The 23910-nt window shown below is 41.2% G+C and overlaps 1 protein-coding gene across 1 annotated transcript in view; it reads right to left on the bottom strand.

Annotated features, from left to right (window-relative positions):
* LOC123770570 (uncharacterized) overlaps positions 1–23910 on the bottom strand; it is a 564737-nt gene that overhangs the window by 116295 nt on the left and 424532 nt on the right. Inside the window, 3 exon segments of the mRNA XM_069301599.1 lie at positions 9938–10082; positions 10696–10874; positions 21764–22007. Coding sequence (XP_069157700.1) covers positions 9938–10082; positions 10696–10874; positions 21764–22007 — 568 coding nt within the window.

Genomic DNA, 23910 nt, shown 5'->3' with positions numbered 1-23910 from the left:
ACTGATCATGGGAAAAATAATAATAAAATCGTAAGTGGCATATATTGCCCGCTACAGGGTGGGGAAGTCTGGCAAAAAACAGGCGCTGACTCAGCGTGCGTCCCAGACGGTCTGTTGCTCGCCAGCTGTCAGGCCAGAGTTGCCACAAAAAGATAATTACCTAATTATTTCAATGTCTCTGATTTTTCGTAGTTTTCTTGCTGTAATATTATTCAATAGTGTGTAGTGTGATATATTTATATAATAAAATGAGTGAATCATCGCTGTACTCACAAATATGGTGTGCATATTGTTGATTCAATTATGTTCATCAAACAGTAAACAAATACTTTATCGGTTATTACACTATATACACAGGTTATATAAAAGTATCTGCATGTTTTGTTCACCATAACGAACCACTAAGTAGCTATTAGGAGTCAAAAAGTAACGAGGAGTGACCGCCTCACACCAGCCAGCCACTCACTCCCTCAACACCTCACCTCGCCCACATTCTCCTCCCACCACACTGTTTTTGCTTTTATTCACTATATACAGACGTTATATATAAGTATCTACATTCGTGTTCACCATAACGAACCACTAAGTTGGCATGCTAAGTGGCAGTGGCAGCTCGCCACTGGCTGCCACTCCTTCCCTCCCTCACCTCATCTGACTTGCCACCATTCTCCTCCCACCATACTATTTTTGCTTTTATATACAGATGTTATATAAGTATTTACATGTTTTGTTCACCATAACTGTACATCTAAGCTTGTATGGTGAGTAAAGGCAAAGACGTAGCTATTCTCACACTACTCTCACAGGGTGGCTGTCGCCCTCAAGGCCAGGCGCACTAATATTTCTCCTCCAACAATACTGTTTGTGGTGTTATTACTCTATATACACACATTATATATAAGTATCTACCTGTTTTATTCATCATACTTGTACAAGTAAACTGGTATGGTGCCCAAAGACCATCGTGGTCACCAGTAAACAACATGGTAAGTCGTGCAGACGACGCACCTCCCTCACCAAAATGGGGGCTCCCAACCTACTCCTCTTGCTGTTTATACCCTCTATACACACGTTATATATAAGTATCTACATTTGTGTTCACCATAGCGAACCACTAAGCTGGTATGGTGAGTGCAGTCAATAAAAGGTGGCCACACACAGTCAGAAGACAACACCACCACCCTCCCTCCCACAGCATTACTCCTCCCTCCATGGAGCACAGTGCTAAATATCACCACAATCCTGCTATTATCAGAACCCTGGTCAGTTTTATCACAGTCAGGGGTCTTCTGTAATAATATCATTGCTACATAATAGCATGAACAAGTATATTATGGCATTTTTAGGCGATGTTGTGGTCACAAGCTGAACAGCAGTGCTGTGAGCTCATGCTGCGTGCGTCAGGCTTGGTAGCTCACTCAATACTGAGGCCCCTAACACCCGGGAATTTGGCCCACGATTTAAAAAATAAATGGCAGTTGTTTACAAGAGCCCTGATGAAGGTGTGGTGAACCCCGTGTATCCGTGGGCCTTTTAAATCTTGCGTAGTACTCCAAAGCATCATATGATGCGATGCGCAATTTAAGGGTTAACCCCCCCCCCCCTTCCTCCCCCTTTTTAACTCAATTTATGCTTTGATCTCAATTAGTACAGTACAATGGGGCCTCGACTTACGATGCTAATCCGTTCCCAGAGACGGATCCTAACTCGAAATATCGCAAGTCGAAGCGATTTTTCCCATAAGAAATAAAGGGAATTGAATTAATCCGTTCCCCACCCCCCAAAATATTAACATAAAACACATTTTATACTGAATACAATGTTTTTTCTAACTACAATACAGTACCTAAGTTGATCTGACCTTTATGGAGGGCTCTGGATGGCGTATGGAAGATGGTGATGAGAGGGGAGGAGGAGAGTTGTTACTGTTTGGAAGGAGTTCCCATCAGGCAGTGATGTTTTTCTCTGGGGTACTCTCTCCTATGTTTTGCCTGAATACCACTAGGACCTAGTTGTGGTTCAGTGCTTGTCTCACTACAAATTTGTGAAGAGATATTTGTTTTTTCCCTTCGTTTTAACAATTGTCTGTAATGATGCATCACAGTGTCATTGAATAGGTTAAGGCAATGGCCTACTGCAACTTAATTTGGGCGAGTCGTTTCAGCATAGGTTTGCAATTCTTTCCATGCTGCACACATTTTCTTAATTGTTGAGGAAGAGACATTCTGTTTGCTTGTTTCTGCTCTATGGTCATCCTTACATTGGTTTTCATATGTTGAGCCTTGCCACCGACTTTCCTGGGACTCATGGCCTGATATATAATAATTACTTTAATGTTCAAAATGCAAAAAATCACCACAAACACGGAATTTCTTATAGGCGCAATCGTCACTTAGCAGGCAGCTGTAGTAAACTGAGGCAGGTCTGACCGCGTGACTGGGAACCACGCGCTCGGTCGACCCGAACGTGTACCAACAAATATCAGAAGTCGACGACACCATCGGATGTCTAGTCGCATTTTTCGATGAAATTTACACCGTAACTCGAAATTTTTGTAAGTAGGGGGCAATCATAAGTCGAGGAACAACTGTATTAAGTTTTAGTCAAAGTATTTTTCCCACACCTTGCTTGAAACGCTGAGCATATTAGTAGCTTTAGGCATTTTATGTACTAGCTCTATCTAGAAATTCAACATTATGTTTTAAACTCATCTTGTATGTATGTACTTTTACCAAAATAAACATTCAAATAAACATTTGATTTGATTGGTGACGGAGGGAGGTAGCATCGTCTGCTGACTCTGTGTGGCCACCTGTTATTGTCTGGACTAACCATACTAGCTTAGTGGTTTGCTAAAGTGAACACAAATGTAGATACTTATATATAATGTATGTAATAATAGCAAAAGGAGTATGTTGGGAGGAGCCATTTTGTTGAGAGTGGTGGCGTCGTCTGGTAGCTGCTGTGTCACTTGTCAAGCAGTTTTTTGTGGCCACTATGTTGTTTGGACACCATACCAGCTTAGTATATAGTTATGGTGAATAAAACATGTACTTATATCTAATGTGTGTATATAGTGTAAAAAATCACAGAGTATAGTGGGAGGAGGAATGTTGGCGAGTGAGGGAGTGTCAGCTGTGTGGCGACCTCAATTATTGTCTTAACTCACCATACCTGCTTAGTTGTACAGTTGGTTTGCACATTTTATTATATAAATATATCACAGTACACACTATCGAGTAATATTACAGAGAAAAAAAAAAATCAGTCAGACACATTGAAATAGTATCTTTGTGGCAACTCCTGCCACGTCAGCATGGGGTGGAGCAGACCGCCAGAGGGCGCCTAGTCTGTCAACTCCTCAATTTTGCCAGACTTTCTCACCCTATTGCAGCCAGAATATATCACCTACGATCCAACCCCCCAACCCCCACAATGATCAGGGAACACAAATGAATTATGAATTTTTAAATTAATGCACACAGTGGTGTTGACGGCAATTAATAGCAGAGCAGCATAATGGTCACTGAACGGAAATGAGAATCCTGAAAACAGAGGAGATTCAAAATTGGGCGACAAGCCTCAACCACCTAGGAGAAGAACTGTGTAACATCATCCTCGGGAAAGAGAAGAGGAGAAAAGACAGAGGTGGACAGGAGAGAAAGGGACACGCCAAATTCAAAGAATGGGCCAACACATCCTGCCGACATGTATGTTAGGCGGCAAAGAATGTGGCAACCGCCTCCTAGAGAACATGAGCATATAGCTTGGGAAGCACAGCTGATGCAGCTACAGCAGAGGCTAAGACCCCAGCATTAGGTCCCCCACTGAGTGCACCCACATCCTCCATGAGCCACTCAGTATGCAGTTCAAGGAGGCCCAGGAAGCACACAAGAAAACCCAAACGCAGATGAGCATGAGGGTCATCTGACAAGTGCTGCCAACAATAGGGGAGCATGGGGCATAGAGCTGCAAGAGATCCACATCCCGAGAAAAAGTGGGAGAAGACAAGCAAACTTATTTCAAAGTCATAGAAAAAAGCAAGACAGCCCCCAGAAACACCTGCAGAACACAGTCGACACCTCATGCCACTCCAGCATGTGGGTATGACAAAAACTGTGCTATACACAAAGCAAGAATAAGGGATTGCCTGTCAGCCAGGAAGGAACCTCATAATGCATCCAATAAAGAGAAGACCTGAACTCAAAAGATGAAGGATCCATCAACGAGGTGTAATCTGGGTCTCGTAGGAGGTACATAGAAAGAGCCTCCCGAGCTGTTGCAGAAGGGACCCGAGAGGAAGAAAACCCTCTGGAAGTACCATCCTGATGGGCCTAAAAGCACACAGAACCAAACCCTGTGGAGGAGCTGCACCCAAATCATACTCACACAGGAAGGGAGGATATGAAACCCACCCCTACAAAAGGAGACCTTCCTCGAGAGGAACCAAGAATCACAGAGTAAAATAGGGCCCAAGGGGAACAAATCCGACTATTTCCCCCCTCCCACTCCCCCCAAAAAAATGCCTTGGAAGAGGGCCCTAGGGGCAGAGCCAGCATCTGCACCCACATCCAGAACAAAAACAGAGTCCAGGGTAGAGGCTTCAAAGGAAGAAAGGGTTAGCTGAAATGAGAACCCAGAAGCCTCAGCAGGACTTGCTCACTCTACTCCCTCTGCTCTCGAATCAGAAGGAGCAATCCATGGCGCTGGCCACGCCGCATCCCGAACTAAACCCCTACCTGGACCAAGAAACCCTCAGGGGGCTTCGGGGCTGGAAGCCGGGAAAAATGGAACAGAGGAAGGAGGAAAGGGGAAGGAAGAGAGAATGGGAGAAGTAACAGTGCAAGGAACAGAGAAAGGGCAAACCATGCTCTAAGAGGAAGGAACAGGAGGTGTGGACATAGCCAAAATGTAGTTCAACACCTCCAATTCTTGGTCCCTAAAAACCAACTGGTCACACAACCTAGACTGCTGCAACCCAGAAAACCTAACCTGGAAAGCTGTTGCTGCCTGTTATGCCCTAACTTCATTGGGAGGATCAGAAAAAGAACCACATGGGGAAGAACTAACCCCTGTGACAAAGCGAAGGCAGAAGGAACAAATATCACCATTTGGCACACATGACAAGCAACCCCTCAAACTTCTATGAAGCAAGAGCAGGTTTGAGAGAAATATCCATTGGACCACCAAACCCACAAGAGATTTCCAGGGCCTGAAAGGGAAACCCAAGCAAGACACCCAAGCACTGAGATCCCTACGACAGACCTATAAGTAAGCCGACACAGCCCTAGAAATGCGGCTGTGAAGGCCGACCTCGGCAAGCTGAATGAAGTGTACCAACCACCAGTGCACCCTGCCAGCCAACATTGCTCCTGACCTGAGTTAAGACAGTTAAGTCCCAAAACACCTGACTCACCCTGAGAGATGACCACCACAAAATAAGGAGGACCTCTACAGGAGCGACCCCGAACACTCCAGGGAAGATAACCTTGATAATGCAAAGGCAGCACTAGAGAGCGCACAGGGAAGGAAACCCTGTGTCCAAGCACTCTCAAAACTAGGCTCATGCTACACTGCAGTGTACAGGAAATGCCATAAAGGGCAAAGACCACCACTTAGCTGAACAAGCAGAACACTGGAGCCAGCATGGAAGACACAAGACCTGGTACACACTTGATTAGCTACAGAACTGAGGATGGAGATGCTTGCTGACAGTGGACTATCTTCTCCCTCCTAGTAAATGAGTGGAGGTGTTTACATACCTGGTTACCTGGTTGATGGGGTTCTGGGAGTTGTTCTACTGCCCAAGCCCGGCCTGAGGCCAGACTTGACTTGTGAGAGTTTGGTCCACCAGGCTGTTGCTTGGAGCGGCCCTCAGGCCCACATACCCACCACAGCCCGGTTGGTCCAGCACTCCTTGAAGAAAACAATCTAGTTTCCTTCTTTAAGATGTCCACGGTTGTTCCGGCAATATTTCTGATGCTCGCTGGAAGGACGTTGAACAACCGTGGACCTTTGATGTTCATACAGTGTTTTCTGATTGTGCCCATGGCACCTCTGCTCTTCACTGGTTCTATTCTGCATTTTCTTCCATGTCGTTCACTCCAGTACGTTGTTATTTTACTGTGCAGATTTGGGACCTGTCCCTCCAGTATTTTCCATGTGTATATTACAGTATTTGATATCTCTCTTGTCTCTTTTCTAGCGGGTACATTTGGAGAGCTTTGAGACAATCCCAATAATTTAGGTGCTTTATCTCGTCTATGCGTGCCATATATGTTCTCTGTATTCCCTCTTTCAGCAATCTCTCCTGCTCTGAAGGGGAAAGTGAGTACTGAGCAGTACTCAAGATGGGACAACATGAGTGATTTGAAGAGTACAACCATTGTGATTGGATCTCTGGACTTGAAGGTTCTCGTAATCCATCCTATCATTTTTCTGGCCGACGCAATACTTGCTTGGTTATGCTCCCTAAACGTTAGGTCGTCGGACATTATTCCCAAATCCTTGACATGCTATTTTCCAACTATGGGCAGATTCGATTGTGTTTTGTACCCTGTATTATGTTTCAGATCCTCATTTTTGCTGTATCTGAGTACCTGGTATTTATCACCGTTAAACATCATGTTATTTTCTGCTGCCCAATCGAAAAATTTGTTAATATCTGTAGTTTATCAATGTCATCAGCAGAGGTAATTTTCATGCTGATTTTTGTATCTGCAAAGGATGACACGAAGCTGGGACTTGTATTTTTGTCTATATCTGATATGAGGATAAGGAACAGCAGTGGTGCAAGGACTGTACCTTGAGGTACAGAGCTTTTAACTGTGCTCAGGACTCAATTTTATTTGATTGACTGTTACTCTTTGTGTTCTGTTCAACAGGAAACAGTATCCAGCATCCTACTTTACCAGTTATACCCATTGACCTCATTTTGTGTGCAATCACTATGGTCACATTTGTTGAATGTCTTTGCAAAATCTGTGTATACGACACCTGCATAATGTTTTTCTTCTAATGCCTCAGTGATTTTGTCATAGTGGTCAAGTAGCTGTGAGAGGCATGATCTTCCTGCTCTAAATCCATGTTGGCCTGGATTGTGGAGGTCATTGGTTTCCATGAATCTAGTGACCTGACTCCTGATCACTCTCAAATACTTTTATTATGTGGGATGTTACTGCAACTGGTCTATAATTCTTTGCCAATGCTTTGCTACCTCTCTTGTGTAGAGGGGCAATGTCTGCTGCTTTAAGCCCATCTGGTAACTTCCCTGTGTCCAAGCTCTTCCTCCACACTATACTGAGTGCCTGTGCTACTGGAACTTTGCATTTCTTTATAAATATTGAATTCCATGAGTATGGACCCGGGGCCGAGTGCATGGGCATATTGTCAATTTCTCTTTCAAAATCTGCTACACTCGTGTTGATATCAGTTATATTTACAGGTGTTTGGATATCATTCATAAAGAAATTGTCTGAATCTTCCACTTTCATGCTGTGTATCGGAGTGCTAAACATGTCTTCATACTGCTTTTTAAGGATTTCACTAATTTCTTTGTCATCCTCAGTGTATGACCCTTCACTAATACGAATAGGCCCAATACTGGCAGTGGTTTTCGCTTTTGATTTAGCATATGTGAAGAAATATTTTGGGGTTTTCTTTATTTCTTGAATTGCTTTCTGTTCTAGTTGCCTTTCTTCAGTCTGATAGGAATGCTTCAGTCTCTGTTCGATTTCTTCAATCTCCCTGTTTAAATTATTTCTTCTTTGTATGGAGAGTCGTGTCTGCTTAAGCATTTCCATTAATTTCTTCCTTCTTTTGTAGTGTCGTCTGCATTCTCTTTCTACATTGGACCTCTTTCTGGCTTTCCTCAAAGGAACATGTTTCAGACAGACTTCATATGCTTCAGAAGTTAGTTTTTTCTATTCCTTGTGTAGGATTTTTATTAGAACATTTTCCCATTGAATGTTTGCAAGTTCCCTGTTTATTTTCTCCCAGTCTATCCTTTTATTATTAAAATTGAATTTATTGAATAACCCTTCTCGCTTGTTGTTTCTCTTGGGCCTACTACCATTATGTTAGTTTGCACTTCAATGAGCTTGTGGTCCGAGTACGTAGTGTCTGAGACAGCAATGTCTCCGATTAGCTCCTCATTGTTTGTGAATATCAGGTCCAGCGTGTTTTCGTTCCTAGTTGGTTCTGTAATCTGCCGACTGAGCGAGAATTTGTCACAGAATCTCAGTAGTTCTCTGACCCGTGGTTGGTTATTTCCAGGTTGATTTCCTGCTATAATGTTATTGTTTACTATTCTTCATTTTAAACTGGGTAGATTGAAGTCTCCAAGGAGGAAGATATCTGGTACTGGGTTTGCTAGGTTATCAAGGATATTCTCTATTTTGTGGATCTGTTCAGTTAATTCCTTAACTGTTTGAGGAATTAACTGGCTGTTTGTATATTAAAATAATAAGTAGATTCATATTTTCTACCTTGATTAAAAGTACCTCTACCACCTCATTGGATGAGTACAGGAGCTCTGTGCATGCCAGCTCCTCTTTAATATACAGACCTACTCCTCCACTTCACCTAATTACTCTGTCACATCTATATAGATTATAATTCGGAATCCAGATTTCACTATCCATGTGGTCTTTTGTGTGGATTTCTGTAAATGCACCAAATATGGAGTTCAATTCTATTAGAAGGCCATCTATGAACTTAACTTTATTTCTTGAGTTTGGTCTCAAGCCTTGTATGTTTGCAAATATGAATGATTTCCCACATTGCGTGTCACTTCTGGTGGGCTTTGGTAGTTCTCCCCCGACTCTACCCAGGTCCAAGGTGTGTTGTTTTGGAAGTGGTTTGTCCAGTTTTGGTAGTAGGACGGGTGTTGTGTGGTGTATTACCTGTGTGCTTGTTGATAATTTGTATTCCAGTCTTGTGGGTATCTCCCTTCCCCTCTGTAATCCTGTAGTGGCTCCATCTGACTGTTCCCCTTTCTTATATTTTCTACTCTGTTTCTGCCTTCCTCTAAAAAAAAATTCCAGTAGTGTCATATTGATCTTCCCGTCTAACGCTGTATACCTCTCACGTGGAATTCCGGACACTGAAGATTGTAGCATTTTTTGTCCCTAATTGAAAATTGACATAATTTAGGGTGAAACTATCTACACCCTGTTCCAAAACGGCATGTACCCCTCGCCAACATGTTCCTGCATTTTCGAGGATGCAGAAAATTGCATTTTGCTCCTAATTTTCCATATTTGCATATTGCTTGAGCATAGAATTTGCAAATATTTCCAGTTTTTGCATTTCTCAAGGTATTTATACCTGTGCCTGTCTTATCAACCTCTTTATTGGAGCCATCTCTGTCTTTTGCTCCAATTCCTTCATTTATGCACTCTGTCTCACTGTTGCTCTCATTGTTTATATTACCTGGCTCTGCAATATTGCTGTTATTTTGTACTACAATGCCCTCTTCCTCCACACTACTGCTGCAGTTCTCTAAACTACCTGTTCCTGAGTTTTGGTCATTATCCAGTGTTTTCTTTTCCCAGTCCACATATATCACTGGTAGCTTTTCTGTGAATGATAATCTGTGACTTGGGAATGTTTTTCATCAGTTTAGTTATGTTATGGTTGGTTGCATAGTTGGAGAATTACATAGTTGGAGAATTTCTTTCAGTGGTTTTCAAGGCTTCGGTCTCTATTAGAAACCAGCAGAGGTTTGTTTTGACTCGCTGACTTTCTGGTTGCCGGGAGGTGGCAAAAATGTCCCCCTCTCCTTGCACCTCTACGAGAGAGAAGTTCTGGCGCTGGTCCCCAGAAGGCCTATAGAACTCCACAGTTGATGTGACCTAGTAGATGGTACCAAATCAGTATATAGTAGCTTCAGGGAGCCACAAAGGGCCCTCTCCAGAAAACTTAATATAATTCTCACCTGTAGTGTGTGCAGGTCGAGACCCACTGTGGATTTAGGTAATGGAATGAGTGTCACACCATGATCATTGCTCAGCAGCTGCACGGGACTGTAATCCTCCATCTCTCCTCCATTAGCATTGTCCTCCACTCCACTGCTTACCATACTAAAAGCAACATTTATATTAATGGAACATATAACATGATCAGCAATTATTATCAGCCAGAAAATTAAATGTATACCACTACATACAAGTACTGTGAGTACAGTCTGTAGTACATACAAGTACTGTGAGTACAGTCTGTAGTACATACAAGTACTGTGAGTACAGTCTGTAGTACATACAAGTACTGTGAGTACAGTCTGCACACACATTAATAACCAAAAACTCCAATATGATCATGCTTACTTACAAAAAGATGCTACACACACACAATATAAATAAATGAAAAGATTATAATATCTTGAGGTTATCTTGAGATGATTTCGGGGCTTTTTAATGTCCCCGCGGCCCGGTCCTCAACCAGGCCTCCACCCCCAGGAAGCAGCCCGTGACAGCTGACTAACACCCAGGTACCTATTTTACTGCTAGGTAACAAGGGCATAGGGTGAAAGAAACTCTGCCCATTGTTTCTCGCCGGCGCCTGGGATCGAACCCAGGACCACAGGATCACAAGTCCAGCGTGCTGTCCGCTCGGCCAACAGACTCCCTTATACACTCCCTTATATAATATACTTTATGGGCTTGCAGTTATATTAAAACACACTTTTCTGATTACCTGAAAGAGTCCTTTAGCATAGCTTGTGCCAGGTGATTTGAACGAGCAACATAATGCTGATGAAACGTTGCAATTCTCCCCACTACTACCTGAGCCTCGTAAACTTTGTTCATGTTGATCAGTCCACCGGGCCCTATCCGAGTGAAGAAACTGTCTTCTCCACAGTAGTCGGAAATAAACTGCAAACAAAATGAAACATTATAAATAAATAAATAAATAAATATAAATAAATAAATAAATTATGAAACTAGCAACATTTTTAATATCAAAGGACCACAAATCACAACTTTTTTTATTTGAAAACACTTGAAAACAAGTGCTTGGCTGTTGTGTTTCATTGTCTATGCTATATTCCCTTTCTTTTCCATTTTTTTTTTTTCTCCATAAAATACACAACCTATTACAATGGCCTGAATGTGATGGTGAATATAGGCTGGGGACTTATCGTCTCAGACTCTTCCCAACAGAAGACGAAATCAGTGTCAAATCTAAAGTTCATATCAGCCCAAGCCCCAGGAAACAAGAGACACAAATGGAATTCAATATGAATAAATGCCATGTTTTAGAATGTGGAATCAGAGAAAATAGACCACACATACCTTACAAATTATGTGAAAAAGAATTACAGAACTAATAAAGAAGAGAACCTTGGGGGGGGGGGGGGTGTAGTAAAAGTGTGTATCGTATTGGAGTAGAGCTGTAGTTGTGCCGGATGGATGTTCGCTTGATTGTTATTGTTTGGTGGCCGGCAGATCGGCTGTGTCATGAATGAGTACAGGTCCGTGGAGGTGTGCTTCCCTAATTTCTGTTGCCTTAGCTTTAGTCATATGCTGTTTGCTTCTTGTTATAGTGAATGGACAGTACTTAGACTAAATGTGTGTGTGTGTTGTTTATTATATGACTTTTTCTTCTTGCAGGATGTAACAGTACTTTAATTGTTTATTCAATAAAGCCACAAATTTGGAAGAGTGTTTATTTTACCTCAAGGTGGTTTTGGATAGTAAGCTGTCATAACAGGAACACAAAGAGCAAACATTGTGAGAGGAATGTATGCGTCGCTTTCAAACTTCAGACTTGATTTTAATTATATTGATGGTGAAATACTAAAGAAACTGTTCATGAATTTTGTGAGACCAAAATTGGAATATGCAGCATATATATGGTACCCAAATTTCAAGCACATAAACTGGAAAAGGTGCAATACATGCAAAACCCAGAAAATAATTGTTTACATCGTCGTAAGATGATAACCGTATTACCCCATGAATCAACGAAAGACATTAACCGCTATCTAAGGGTTTAAAGTGATTTATACCTAGATTTAGTTAAGTAACTACCTTCTTTTCACTGAAGTCAAATGTTCGCTTGACTATTCTTCGGGTTTCCTCGGGTTATTATTATTTTACTGCAACTTACACTTGTTGTGCAACTTTCAGTGATTGGTAGATTCTGATGCCTTGTTTTTTTTCTTCATCAATCTGCTGCAAGGTTGATCTTGTTTCTTTTTTATTTTGTGTAAAACTGGAAATCACTTATTTCTTAGTTGTGATGTACATTGTTATGTCCTACATGCATGGTCTTGCATCTTTCTATATTAAAAGGCATTTGCCAGTCTTTCGACCATTTGTGGAGTGCATGTAACCCCCTCTTTGTAAGGTCTCGATATCATTTTCACTTCCTACTTTACTGTAAATCTTAAGTGCATCCATCTGCAAATTTGATAGTGGGATTTGTAATACTGTACTCTCATCTGTCATTGATGCATATGACAAAGGGTTGGCCCCAATATAGAACCTTGCAATACCCCACACACCCTATTTCTCCAGTCACCTTCATTTCTGTTTAGGATGACCTCTTTGCTTTCTTTGCTATAACCATTATTTTTCCATTCTAGTACTCTACCATTTATTTCATGTACTTATAATTTCCTTGCAATCTTTCATGCAGTACCATCTTGAGCAGCTGTCAGAATGGTGGACCAATGCTTCAAAATCTTGTTTCAATTTGCTGCAAAGGTTAGGCTAATAATATGGTAGCTGTGACGTAATGTCCTTGATGGAAGGCATTGCATTGCAGGGAATATTTGAGGAATTTGTTTAGATCTTTTGCAAGGTCACAATACCTTTCTTACCTTCTGCTTTCCTCTAGATCTTTTTATCATCTGCAGGTTTTAAGATGTGGTTTGTAATACAGTATTGTCATCCAGCTTGTGTCATTGTTGTATAATAAAAATTGGGTTGGCCCTAAAATGAAATTTTGCAGTACTTTGCTATCAAAATGTTTCCAGTCTGGTATTTTCCCAGTTAGGATAACCATTTGCATTGTGTTTTAACCATTTTTATACACTTCAGCATTCTACCATTGATTCCATTCCAAATCTTTATAGTAGACATGGCAGCAAGAGACATGCAATGTGAACAATTTACATGCTCATCAAACATTTAAGCATGAGCCACAATGCTTGGACCAACAAGCAAGTCCAAAGGAATACTGAACACTTATCTGATGTTTGGTCCCCGCAGGTCACCATAGAGGCGTTACATTATGGACATCATGTGGGAGAGTTGGGTTTGTCTCCTCACCCATACCCGAAGTGGGCCGGGCCGCCACCTGGTGGCAGAGGAAAAAAGTCAGTTGATGCCCTTGTTAACTTGTAGTCTGAGTTTTGATTTAATAGTTCAGCACCCGTCAAAACATTTCTCAGAGGATAATTCAGTTTTGTGGCCTCCTTTTGATGTTTTTTGTGGATAGTTCACCTCAATACTGAGTCGATCTTTAATCCCATATGTTCCCTGCCCCTGAAGAAGGGCCAAGGGGGATTTGCACGAGCACTTGTTCTTGGTGAGAAGAGAATCTGTCAGGTGCCCGCTGTTTCAAGTTTATCTAGTAATTGTCAGTATGCAAATTGTGGGAATTTATTGAGGGAGTGGCCCAAAAAGTAATTTACTTTTATACAATGCAAAATACTGCATAAAAAAATTAAAATTCCTTGACATCAAACATTTTATTAATACCTAATACAACACCAGTATATTCCAGTATATTCCAAAAAATTATTTACTGTATTTTAAAAGTTCAGTGCTGAATGTAATGAAACATCTTTCTGGTTGGACCTCTGTAGGTCCCAGTAGTTAGCCACACTGAGGTAGCTCCACACATAAGAAATATAAGAAAGGGGAGACATAATAACCACCTACAAGATTCTCAGGGGAATTGACAGGGTGAACAAAGACAAACTCTTCAGCACGGGTGGAACACGAACAAGGGAACACAGATGGAAACTTAGTACCCAAATGAGCCACAGAGACATTAGAAAGAATTTTTTCAGTGTCAGTAGTTAGTAAATGGAATGCATTAGGAAGGGATGTGGTGGAGGCTGACTCCATACACAGTTTCAAATGTAGATATGATGGAGCTCAATAGGCTCAGGAATCTGTACACCAGTTAATTGACAGTTGAGAGGCGGGACCAAAGAGACAAAGCTCAACCCCCGCAAGCACAAATGAGTGAATACAAATAGGCGAGTACACACGAGTCACATTAGCCCAAGGAGTTCTAATAGATTAGAGACAGAACTTGTTTCCTCCCCCCACCCCTACTAAATGTGTATGTGATTTAAATATCACCAACGCCAAAGAAACATCCACAAAGTAAGCAAAGCAAAACACAGCTGCAAGGTTTACTGAGAATAAGGAAATGAAAAAGTTAACAACTCCACAAACAATCAACAAAGTGATTAGGTCAAACCTTCCTAGTTACACCTGGCCACTACAAGGCAGAAGTACCACCATGAGCTGCCGGCTCCCAGTCTCTACTATCCTCAGACAAGAGCCTAAATAAAAACCGACACACCTGGTAGGAGGGAATATCTGTTATCTTGAGATGATTTCGGGACTTTAGTGTCCCCCGCGGCCTGGTCCTCAACCAGGCCTCCACCCCCAGGAAGCAGCCCGTGACAGCTGACTAACACCCAGATACCTATTTTACTGCTAGGTAAGAGGGACATAAGGTGAAAGAAACTCTGCCCATTGTTTCTCGCCGGTGCCTGGGATCGAACCCGGGACCACAGGATCACAAGTCCAGTGTGCTGTCCGCTCGGCTGACCGGCCAAGGGGCCAGGGCATCACCGAAGCCCAGTCAGAAAGAAGAGCCTCATTACATTCAACACTGGTTTTCTGGTGGGGCCGAACTGCGGCCCTCCTGTAGCAAACCAACTACAGAGAATAGGAAAACTGAGACTTACCAGAGGAGGAGAAAGAAAGCAAAGATCAAACCGCCGAAGAGGAGAGACCAGGATGAGAACTCCTAATAAGGGCAACACAAGATGACAGTAACCAGAGACATTGACCAGGTAGTGAACTGCCAGGATCAAATTACACCACCTAAACCCAAGCCCACACATTAGCCCAAAACATAATAGCAAATAGTGAATGGAACTTATAGTTTCATCTAACAACCAAAGTGTACTTCAGCTCTGCCTTTCCTTTCAAAAGGTTTTTAAATTTGACATTTTTTGGTTTTTGTTTTTATCTTAAAGACCTGCCCAAAATGCTGCACGTACTAGTGGCTTTACAAGAATGTTAACACCATGCTATGTATCCTCACAAACCCAGTGTACCTTCTTCTATATAAATAAATAAAAAGGTAATAACCTAAAAAAAAAAAAAAAAATCTTGTTTATCCCACCATTTTATATTGTTCATTTCTTCCTGTGTCACTTACTGTACTGTTATTTGCTATTACTGTCACAGTACACTGATTAATTTTTTTTTTTTTTTTTTTTTTTTTTAGATATATACAAGAGGGGTTAAATTCTTGTACAGCCTCTAGTACGCGTAGCGTTTAGGGCAGGTCCCTGGAATACGATCCCCGCCGCGAAGAATCATTTTTACAACCAAGTACCCATTTTACTGATGAGTTAAACAGAGGCTACAGTTAAGGATTTGGGCCCAGTAAATCCTCCCCGGCCAGGATATGAACCCATGACATAGCGCTCGCAGAACGCCAGGCGAGTGTCTTACCACTATACCACGGAGACTGATATTCTGTGTGTTTCTATTATATATGTATTTGCATTATTTTTTCTTTTTAGCTATAATTAAATGATATTCACAGCATATTTAGTATTTTACTGTTCTGTTATTGCTTACCTTATTGTATCTTTACTCCATAGCATCTACATGCAAGCTGACATTGATCCTCAACTAAATCTGCTGTCACAAATTGACAATAACCAGCATATTGATGATCACTCCTGCAGGTATTACACGGCAAACCTTGCAAAAAATAAACTCCAAAATAACACCTGCCTATTAGGTTTTCAACCAAAATGTCAGATCACTTGGTAAACATTTTTAAGGATATAAATGCACTACTCACAGCACTAGGTACTAAATTATGGTTCATTATTTTAACAGAAACCTGGCTAAGTAAAGACCATACCCAACTTTACAAAGCTGATTATAATGCCATTTACAACTGTAGGCCTAATAAAAAAAATAGCATTGAATGTAATGAAATGCCATTTTCTGGGCGAGACCCGAAGGCTCCCCAGAGCTATCCAGGCTGATATGAAAGTATTACTCGTCCTCAACACAAAGTTGAGACAACTGGCTGCAACCACAGACTCAAAGCGACACAGGCCCTATGAGACCCTGGAACATTAACAAGGTAGCAAGTGGCCAGGACCCTGTTTGACCTCCAAAAACCCCATGCCCGAATGTCAACCCAAAGACACGTTACCAAAGACAGCAGCCAAAGCAGCAAATTTAAGAACATCATGGGCACGAGGATAGACCACAGGCTGGCTAGACCTGATAATCCGGGAAGACCCGCACCCTGGAACAGGGAAGAAGGGAAACCGGGTCAACCCAAAGCGCAGGAAGCTGCAACCAGTCACAACACATGATGTACCCCTTGTCTGACCAACCAAGCATCAACAACCCAAGGACCCGTCCTTGGATTGTTGGAAAGCAGCAAACTCATTCTTCACCAGAAAAGAAGGAGACAGCTGCAAACAAACAAACTTACCACCAGGACCAAAAGAGCAGAAACCCCTGCGCCAGAGGATAGCATGAAGTTCCCCAACCCGACTCCCCAGAGGCCAATGCCAACAGGAAATAGCCTTAGAAAAACAATCCTGAACCAAAGGGGCCACTACAACCTGAGGAGAAGAAAGAAAAGAGCTCACCCGGTCCAACGACCAGGATGGCTCAGGCGGCATGTGAGCAGGGTGGAGGTGAAACAACTCTCGGACAGCTTATGGAATGGAGCAGAAGCAACATCAATACTGAACGCAAGCTGCAGCAGCTTCGCCAGCGCCGCACGATACAAGGCGACAGTATTTGGCATGAGATGACGGTCCTGAAACAACCACGAAAGGAAGGACAAGAACACCCTATCAGAGACCAAAGTACACCTACGCAGAGATAGGAAATAACGGAAGGACAACCAGGAAACTTCATACTGCCTCCGAGACAAAACACACAGGTGGGAAACCATCAATTAAGCCACCTGTGCACCATATAAATGATGATAGACAAGTCAAAAAGACCAGACGCGAAGACTCGAGGAGACGAGTGAACCAGCAACGTACCAGGCCGGACCGATCCATTGAAAGAGGCGGAGCCACGAGAAGACCCTAAGGTTCGAACACCGAGCAAGCAGAACCCCGATACTAAAGCTGGGCCGACCACCAAGGAGCCAGAACAACAACTCTCCCCTGGTAAGTCTCTAAGCGAGCCAGGACCTGGAGCAACAGCTGAACCAAGGGGTGAAGTTACAGGTATCCCCACCTCGCCCAGTACTGCTTGAAGGTGTCGATCCCGACGGCCTCGCAGTCGGGGAAGGGTGCCACATATACCAGAAGATGCCTCGACACCACCAACACAAAAACATCCACCTCCGGAGACTCGAATGTCCAGCAGAGTCAACTGAACGAGTTGGCATCAACCGTCCATTCCGTGGATAGGGGAATGAATCATGACAGGTCATCCGCCAGGATGTTGGAACCCCCCGAATGTGAACTGCTAAGAGAGCCAAACACCGAGAACTCAGCAGACGAGTCATTTGAAGCGACCAGCCCCAAAGAGCCAAGGACAAACCCCTGTGGTTCAGGCAATGAACCACTGGGGAACAGTCCGAATGTAGCTGAATCATCGTTTGCAGAAGCCATATTTCTGTTAACCTTGGATGGAAGCTGTCATGTCTGGTATCCCCAGGATGCTACAGATAGACATTAATATCAGTAATAAAAATGATGGAAAGTTTCTTGGCCTATTCCTAGACAAGAGATTCAACTTCAGCACCCACATTCAACACATAACTAAGAAAGTCTCTAAAACAGTTGGTATACTCTCCAAAATCAGATATGTTCCTAACTCTGCTCTCCCCTCACTATATTATGCACTAATCTATCCCAATCTTAATTATGGTATCTGTGCATGGGGGTCAACCACTGCAAACCGCCTCAAGCCCTTCATCACCCAGCAAAAATCTGCTATCAGAATAATAACAAACTCTGCTTTCAGACAACACTCAGCTCCCTTGTTTAAATCTCTTAACATGCTAAATATTAACTCCCTCTCACATTCTCTTGTGTTAACTACATTTACAAAACCCTGTTCTTAAATGCAAACCATGCTCTGAAACTCTCCCTGGACAGATGTAATAGGACCCATTATCACCACACCGGAAATAAATATCTCTTTGATATCCCCAGGGTCAAACTTAATCTGTGTAAACACACTATGCAAATTAAGGGACCTTGTCTATGGAACTCACTACCGAGTGAATTGAAAAGCTGTCAAACTTTTGCCTCATTCAAAAACAAAAACAAAAAGTACTTAATTTCATCTTCGTAGTTTCCTACACTGAGCTTTAAATTTGCTCTGTATCTAGTGTTACCCAATCTCCCAATCTTTATGTACTTAATCCAAACAACTTTATCATTGTGTTCATTGCTGTCTTCTTTTATGTGCTAGCCATATGCTGTATTGTGCCTACCAATTTTTGTCAACTACCATTCAAGCTGTCATTGCAATCAATCTGAGCTACCTATGTGCTTTAATATATCTACAAATTTCTCTCATCTTTTATTTTTTTCTTGCTATGTACCTGTTATTTTTATAAATTTTGCTAGTATTTACCTACCTAAAATTTTCTTGGATTAAGGACCTGCCCGAAATGCTGCACATACTAGTGGCTTTACAAGAACGTAATTACTATGCTATGTATCCTCACAATCCCAATGTACCTTCTTGCATATATATATAAATAAATAAAATAAATAAATAAAATAAATAACCTTAATTTTCTCACATGCTAACCCACTTACTCTAAATGACATGTTGAATCCTGAACTCAAGTTCATTTGTGGTTGACTGCTAACAAACTTACCTTTAATATCGACTAGACATTTTACATTTTGTTTAGTAACAATCAAATTAATCTAAGAATTAACAATACCCAAATTGCGATCAGAGTAGATGGGAAGTTCCTTGGTGTTCACATTAACCACTTAACTGCGCCAACCGAGTATTCTTGGTCGGTGGGAAACTGCTCCAACCGAGAAAAAACACTGATTTTTTCGTACCCATTCTAAATGTGCGAGAGGTTGGTTGTGTACAAAATAGACTCTTAGGACCTTCAGCAAGAGGCAGCCATCTTGGAAAAAATTCCCAGAATGCCCTAGGGCTGCTGGCTGGGGTCAGTACTGAGTGAGCAACCATGGGTGGCGCATGCGCCTCTATTTAGATGATACATAGACGAATCGTTTTCTGCGTTCAGTGATGATGCATCAGATACAAATAGCATAGATGAACAGTGTTAGCGGCTTCCATGGGAGTGTTTTCCATGGATATTTTCAAGAATAGCTGAATCTCTTCTTGACTGATGGACACTCTTTGAGGCTGGCTGAATCTCTTCCTGTGTGGGACCTTACAAAGCGATCTTTTCACGACTACCTAACAAATTGATCTTTTCCTGTAATCTTTTCAAGACTATCTCATGTTTTACAAGCATGGCTACATACCACCTACAGATACTAATGCCAAGGGTGCACATGACTGCATTATTTGCAAGTACTCAGAACAAAGAAACAGGAAGCAAAAATCTATCTGTACCTGGTGCAACGCGAACGAAGTTGCACTGTGTACTATAGACTAATGGACTACTTCGTTGACTATTACTCACTTCCAAAGTACTGAGTGTGTAATACAGTGTGTTACTGTGTAAATAGTATGTGAAACTGTACATATTGTAATTTTAGTGAATTTTTAACAAGTAATATTGTGACAATAAACATTTATTGTGGACACATTACTGACACATGTATCACAGTTCCATGGAACATTATGAACGTTCTACTGTATACGTATTGTAAAGGACACAAATATGCATCATATACAAAAAAAAAAAAAAATAAAAACCGCATTGAAAATACATAGAACAAATAATTGAAAATATATTTGTGGCAACACCCGGTGCTTGAATGGCCCGCGCGACTGTGTCTGGGTGAGTCACACATGGGCGACCAGGCCCTGATGACGTCACAGCGCACCTTGTCCACGTCCCCACAGCCAAAGTAAGTGGAATTTGGTATTTATTTTTACATAGACATGTTCAGGGAAGAGAATTTATCATTTTACAAAGAAAAAAGAATTTTTTGGGAACACTTTAATTCATGCGCACGGGGAATTTCACAATAAACTAAATTTCCATATACAAGATATTACTAAAAAGGTTTCTAAAACAGTAGGCATTCTCTCCAAAGTTAGATGCTGTGTTCCTCGCCCTGCCCTAGTTACTCTGTATTATTCATTCATTTATTCATTTCTCACCTATGGTGTCTGAGCCTGTGGATCCACCACCCTTAATTACCTCTGACAATTACTGAACAAAAATCAGCAATTAGAACAATCATTAATTCCAGTCCCAGACACCATCCTCCTCCATTATGAAATCCTTGAACACGTTAAAAATCGAGTCTCTGCACATACACTCAAGTGTTCTCTATATCATAAAACTCTGAATTGTAATGCCAATCATGACCTTAAGCACTTCCTAGAACGTTGTAATAGAACTCACAGTCATCACATGAGAAACAAATCTCTCTTAGATATTGCTAGAGTGAGACCAACCAAAGCAGAAATGCAATGCAAATTAAGGGTCTCAAATTATGGAATGATCTCTCAAATGTAATCAAAAGTTATACGTCTCCCAATCAGTTTAAAAAGAGAGTAACATTTATTTAATATGTAATTATTATCTTATAATTAATACCATGTAACTAGTTTCACTCACATTTTCCCTTTTAATAAGTTACTGCGTTACTCTTATTTTTTTTGATTAAGCATTATGTACTTTCTACATATATTGTCATTTAATTTCTTGCATTTCTTTGTTAGTGTTTATTCATGTCCTTTATATTCCTCGTTTTTTTTAGTATTGGACCCGTATGCCTTAAATTAGTACTGTACTGTATTTTACTTTGTTTTGTTACATTCCAAAGAAAATGTTACATGAGAGTCCAGTTGCTTTTGTAAACTACACCTTGTATTTCCATCCTGTTATTAAAGTTAATACACTACTGTACTATCGCTACATCTACTGACTCCAAATCATTATAGTCTATGCCTGTCATCCTTATGTATTATGTTTTTACATTCATTTGTTATTTTCCAAGAATGTTCTCATTTTGTTAATTTACTTGTTTAGTATTAAGCACTTTACCCCCCTAATACATTTAATTAAATTTGTTGTCCATTTTATTTTCTGGCTGAAATGCTTTGCGTAATGGTGGCTTTGTTAGATGTGTAACCCCTGTCCCTATAATTTTACATTACTCTTATGCTCTTTGTACACACATTCTTGTGAATAAAGATTATGATTAAACAAATTCTGCAATTAGTCCATCAAAAATAAAAATACCTATGCAGCATAATCCTATAAACTAAATCATGCTTGTGGGTATATTTGGCATGCTAATGGTTAACATGTTAAAGCCTCTACTCTTGTTCATTACAAGGGACCTCATACTGCATACAACACTGAAATAGCATTAACTCACCTCAACCTCTTGACCATCTTCAGCTAACACAACCAATGAAGAAGTTGACTGCAGGATCTTGGTGAGGTCCCTGAGAAAGCAACCAAAGAAAGGGATGACACGACATTCGGGCAGCATCAGTGCACGGTCTAAGGCAGCCTCATACTCGGTACGACTCTCCCCAAGGAGTACCCCAGTCAGGAAGTCCAAGACTGGAAGATGTTCATTTTCCAAGCTCAACCAGAATGGCTTCAGCTTTACTGATCTGCAGATTAAATTTAAATTAAAAACTTCCCTTCAAAAGGTAACTTATTCAGTCTTATGATTTTAAAATAGTTTATTACTGTACTGTAACCTTTGCCCAATCACCACCACTATATTGATAATCAGCCAATGCTAATCTTTTATTTGTAAAATATTAATTGCAATAAACTTAATATGAAAAATAGTTTCAATCCTCCCTTTATAAGCAGATCTTACACTGTACAGAGGTTAAAAATGGGAAACAGATTCACGGAAAATGAAAAGGAAATGTGTGAAACATTGAACAAAAAATTCCAAAGTGTGTTTGTACAAAATGAAATCTTCAGAGAACCAGACACAATAAGAATTCCAGAGAACAACATAGAGCACAGAGATGTCTAGAGACGAAGTGAAAAAAATGCTCAAGGAGCTATGTTAAAACAAAGCAATTGGCCCAGATCAAGTTTCACCATGGGTTCTGTGAGAATGTGCACCTGAGCTCAGTATTCCACTTCAACGGATTTTCCAGGCATCCCTGTGTACAGCAGTTGTAGCCGATGTGTGGAAAAAGGCTAACATAGTTCCAATCTACAAAAGTGGCAGTAGGGAAGACCCCCTCAATTATAGATGTTTATCATTGACAAGTGTAATACAGTAGTCAAAATATTGGAAAAATTAATTAAAACTAAATGGGTAGAAAACCTGGAGAAAAAATGATATAGTAACAAACCGTCAGTATGGTTTTCGATCAGGAAGATCCTGTGTAACAAATTTACTCAGTTTCTATGATCGAGTCAGAGATTTTACAGAAGAGAGATGGTTGGGTTGACTGCACCTATCTGGACCTAAAAGAGACTTGACAGAGTTCCCCACAAGAGGTTGGTCTGGAAACTGGGAGGGGTGACAGGTAGGCTACTAACATGGATGAAAAACATTGACAGAAAAATGAGGGCAGTAATTCGAGGCAATGTGTAGAACTGGAGAAATATCACGATTGGAGTACCACAGGTCTCAGTTTTTGCACTGGTAATGTTCATTGTCTACATAAATGATCTACCAGATGGAAAACAATAATATGAACATGTTTGCTGATCATGCTAAGATAATATGAAAGATAAGAAACTTAAATGATTGTCATGCCCTTCAAGAAGTCCTGGACAAAATAAGTTTGGAGCACCACTTGACAAATTGAATTTAATGTGAATAAATGCCATGTTATGGAATGTGGAATAGAACATACACCCCACACAACCTATAAATTTTGTGAGAAATCTTTAAAGAATTCTGATAAAGAAATATCTAGGGGTGGTTTTAGATAGAAAACTATCACCTGAGGACCACATAAACATTGTGCAAGGAGCCTATGCTACACTTTCTAACTTTAGAATTGCTTTTAAATACTGTACATGGATGGTGAAATACAGTACTAGACAAATTGTTCACGACTTTTGTTAGACCAAAGCTGGAATATGCAACAGTTGCATGGTGCCCCCATATCTTAACACATTAACCACTGCACTGTGCCAAACGACAAATGCTGTTCGCCGATTACTGCGCAAACCGGCAAAAGTATTTTATATTTTTTTTGTACACGGTCGAAACGCGCTCGCGGTAGGTTGGGTACGAAATGGATGCTTGGGACCTCCAGGGTGGGACCTCCAGTGAGAGGCAGCCATCTTGGAAAAAATTACCAGAATGTCGTAGGGCTGCTGGCTGGGTTAGTACCGAGTGGGCAACCATGGGTGGTGCACGCGCCTTTGGCTCCCAAACACCTGTCCGACATGGTGTTGAAAGATTGCTTGAAGAACATAAGGGTCATGATATTGATGAAGCTAGGCGCAATAAGGACCTAACACAAAGGTCGGATGCAAGTGATACAGCACCTATTAAGATGATACAGTGTGCGTATCCAGTTGTAGCTCTAA

This window comes from Procambarus clarkii, chromosome 46, assembly GCF_040958095.1.
Source record: "Procambarus clarkii isolate CNS0578487 chromosome 46, FALCON_Pclarkii_2.0, whole genome shotgun sequence".
NCBI lineage: Eukaryota > Metazoa > Arthropoda > Malacostraca > Decapoda > Cambaridae > Procambarus > Procambarus clarkii.
Note: the sequence above shows the minus strand (reverse complement) of the source record. Positions and strands in the feature narration are given on the sequence as shown.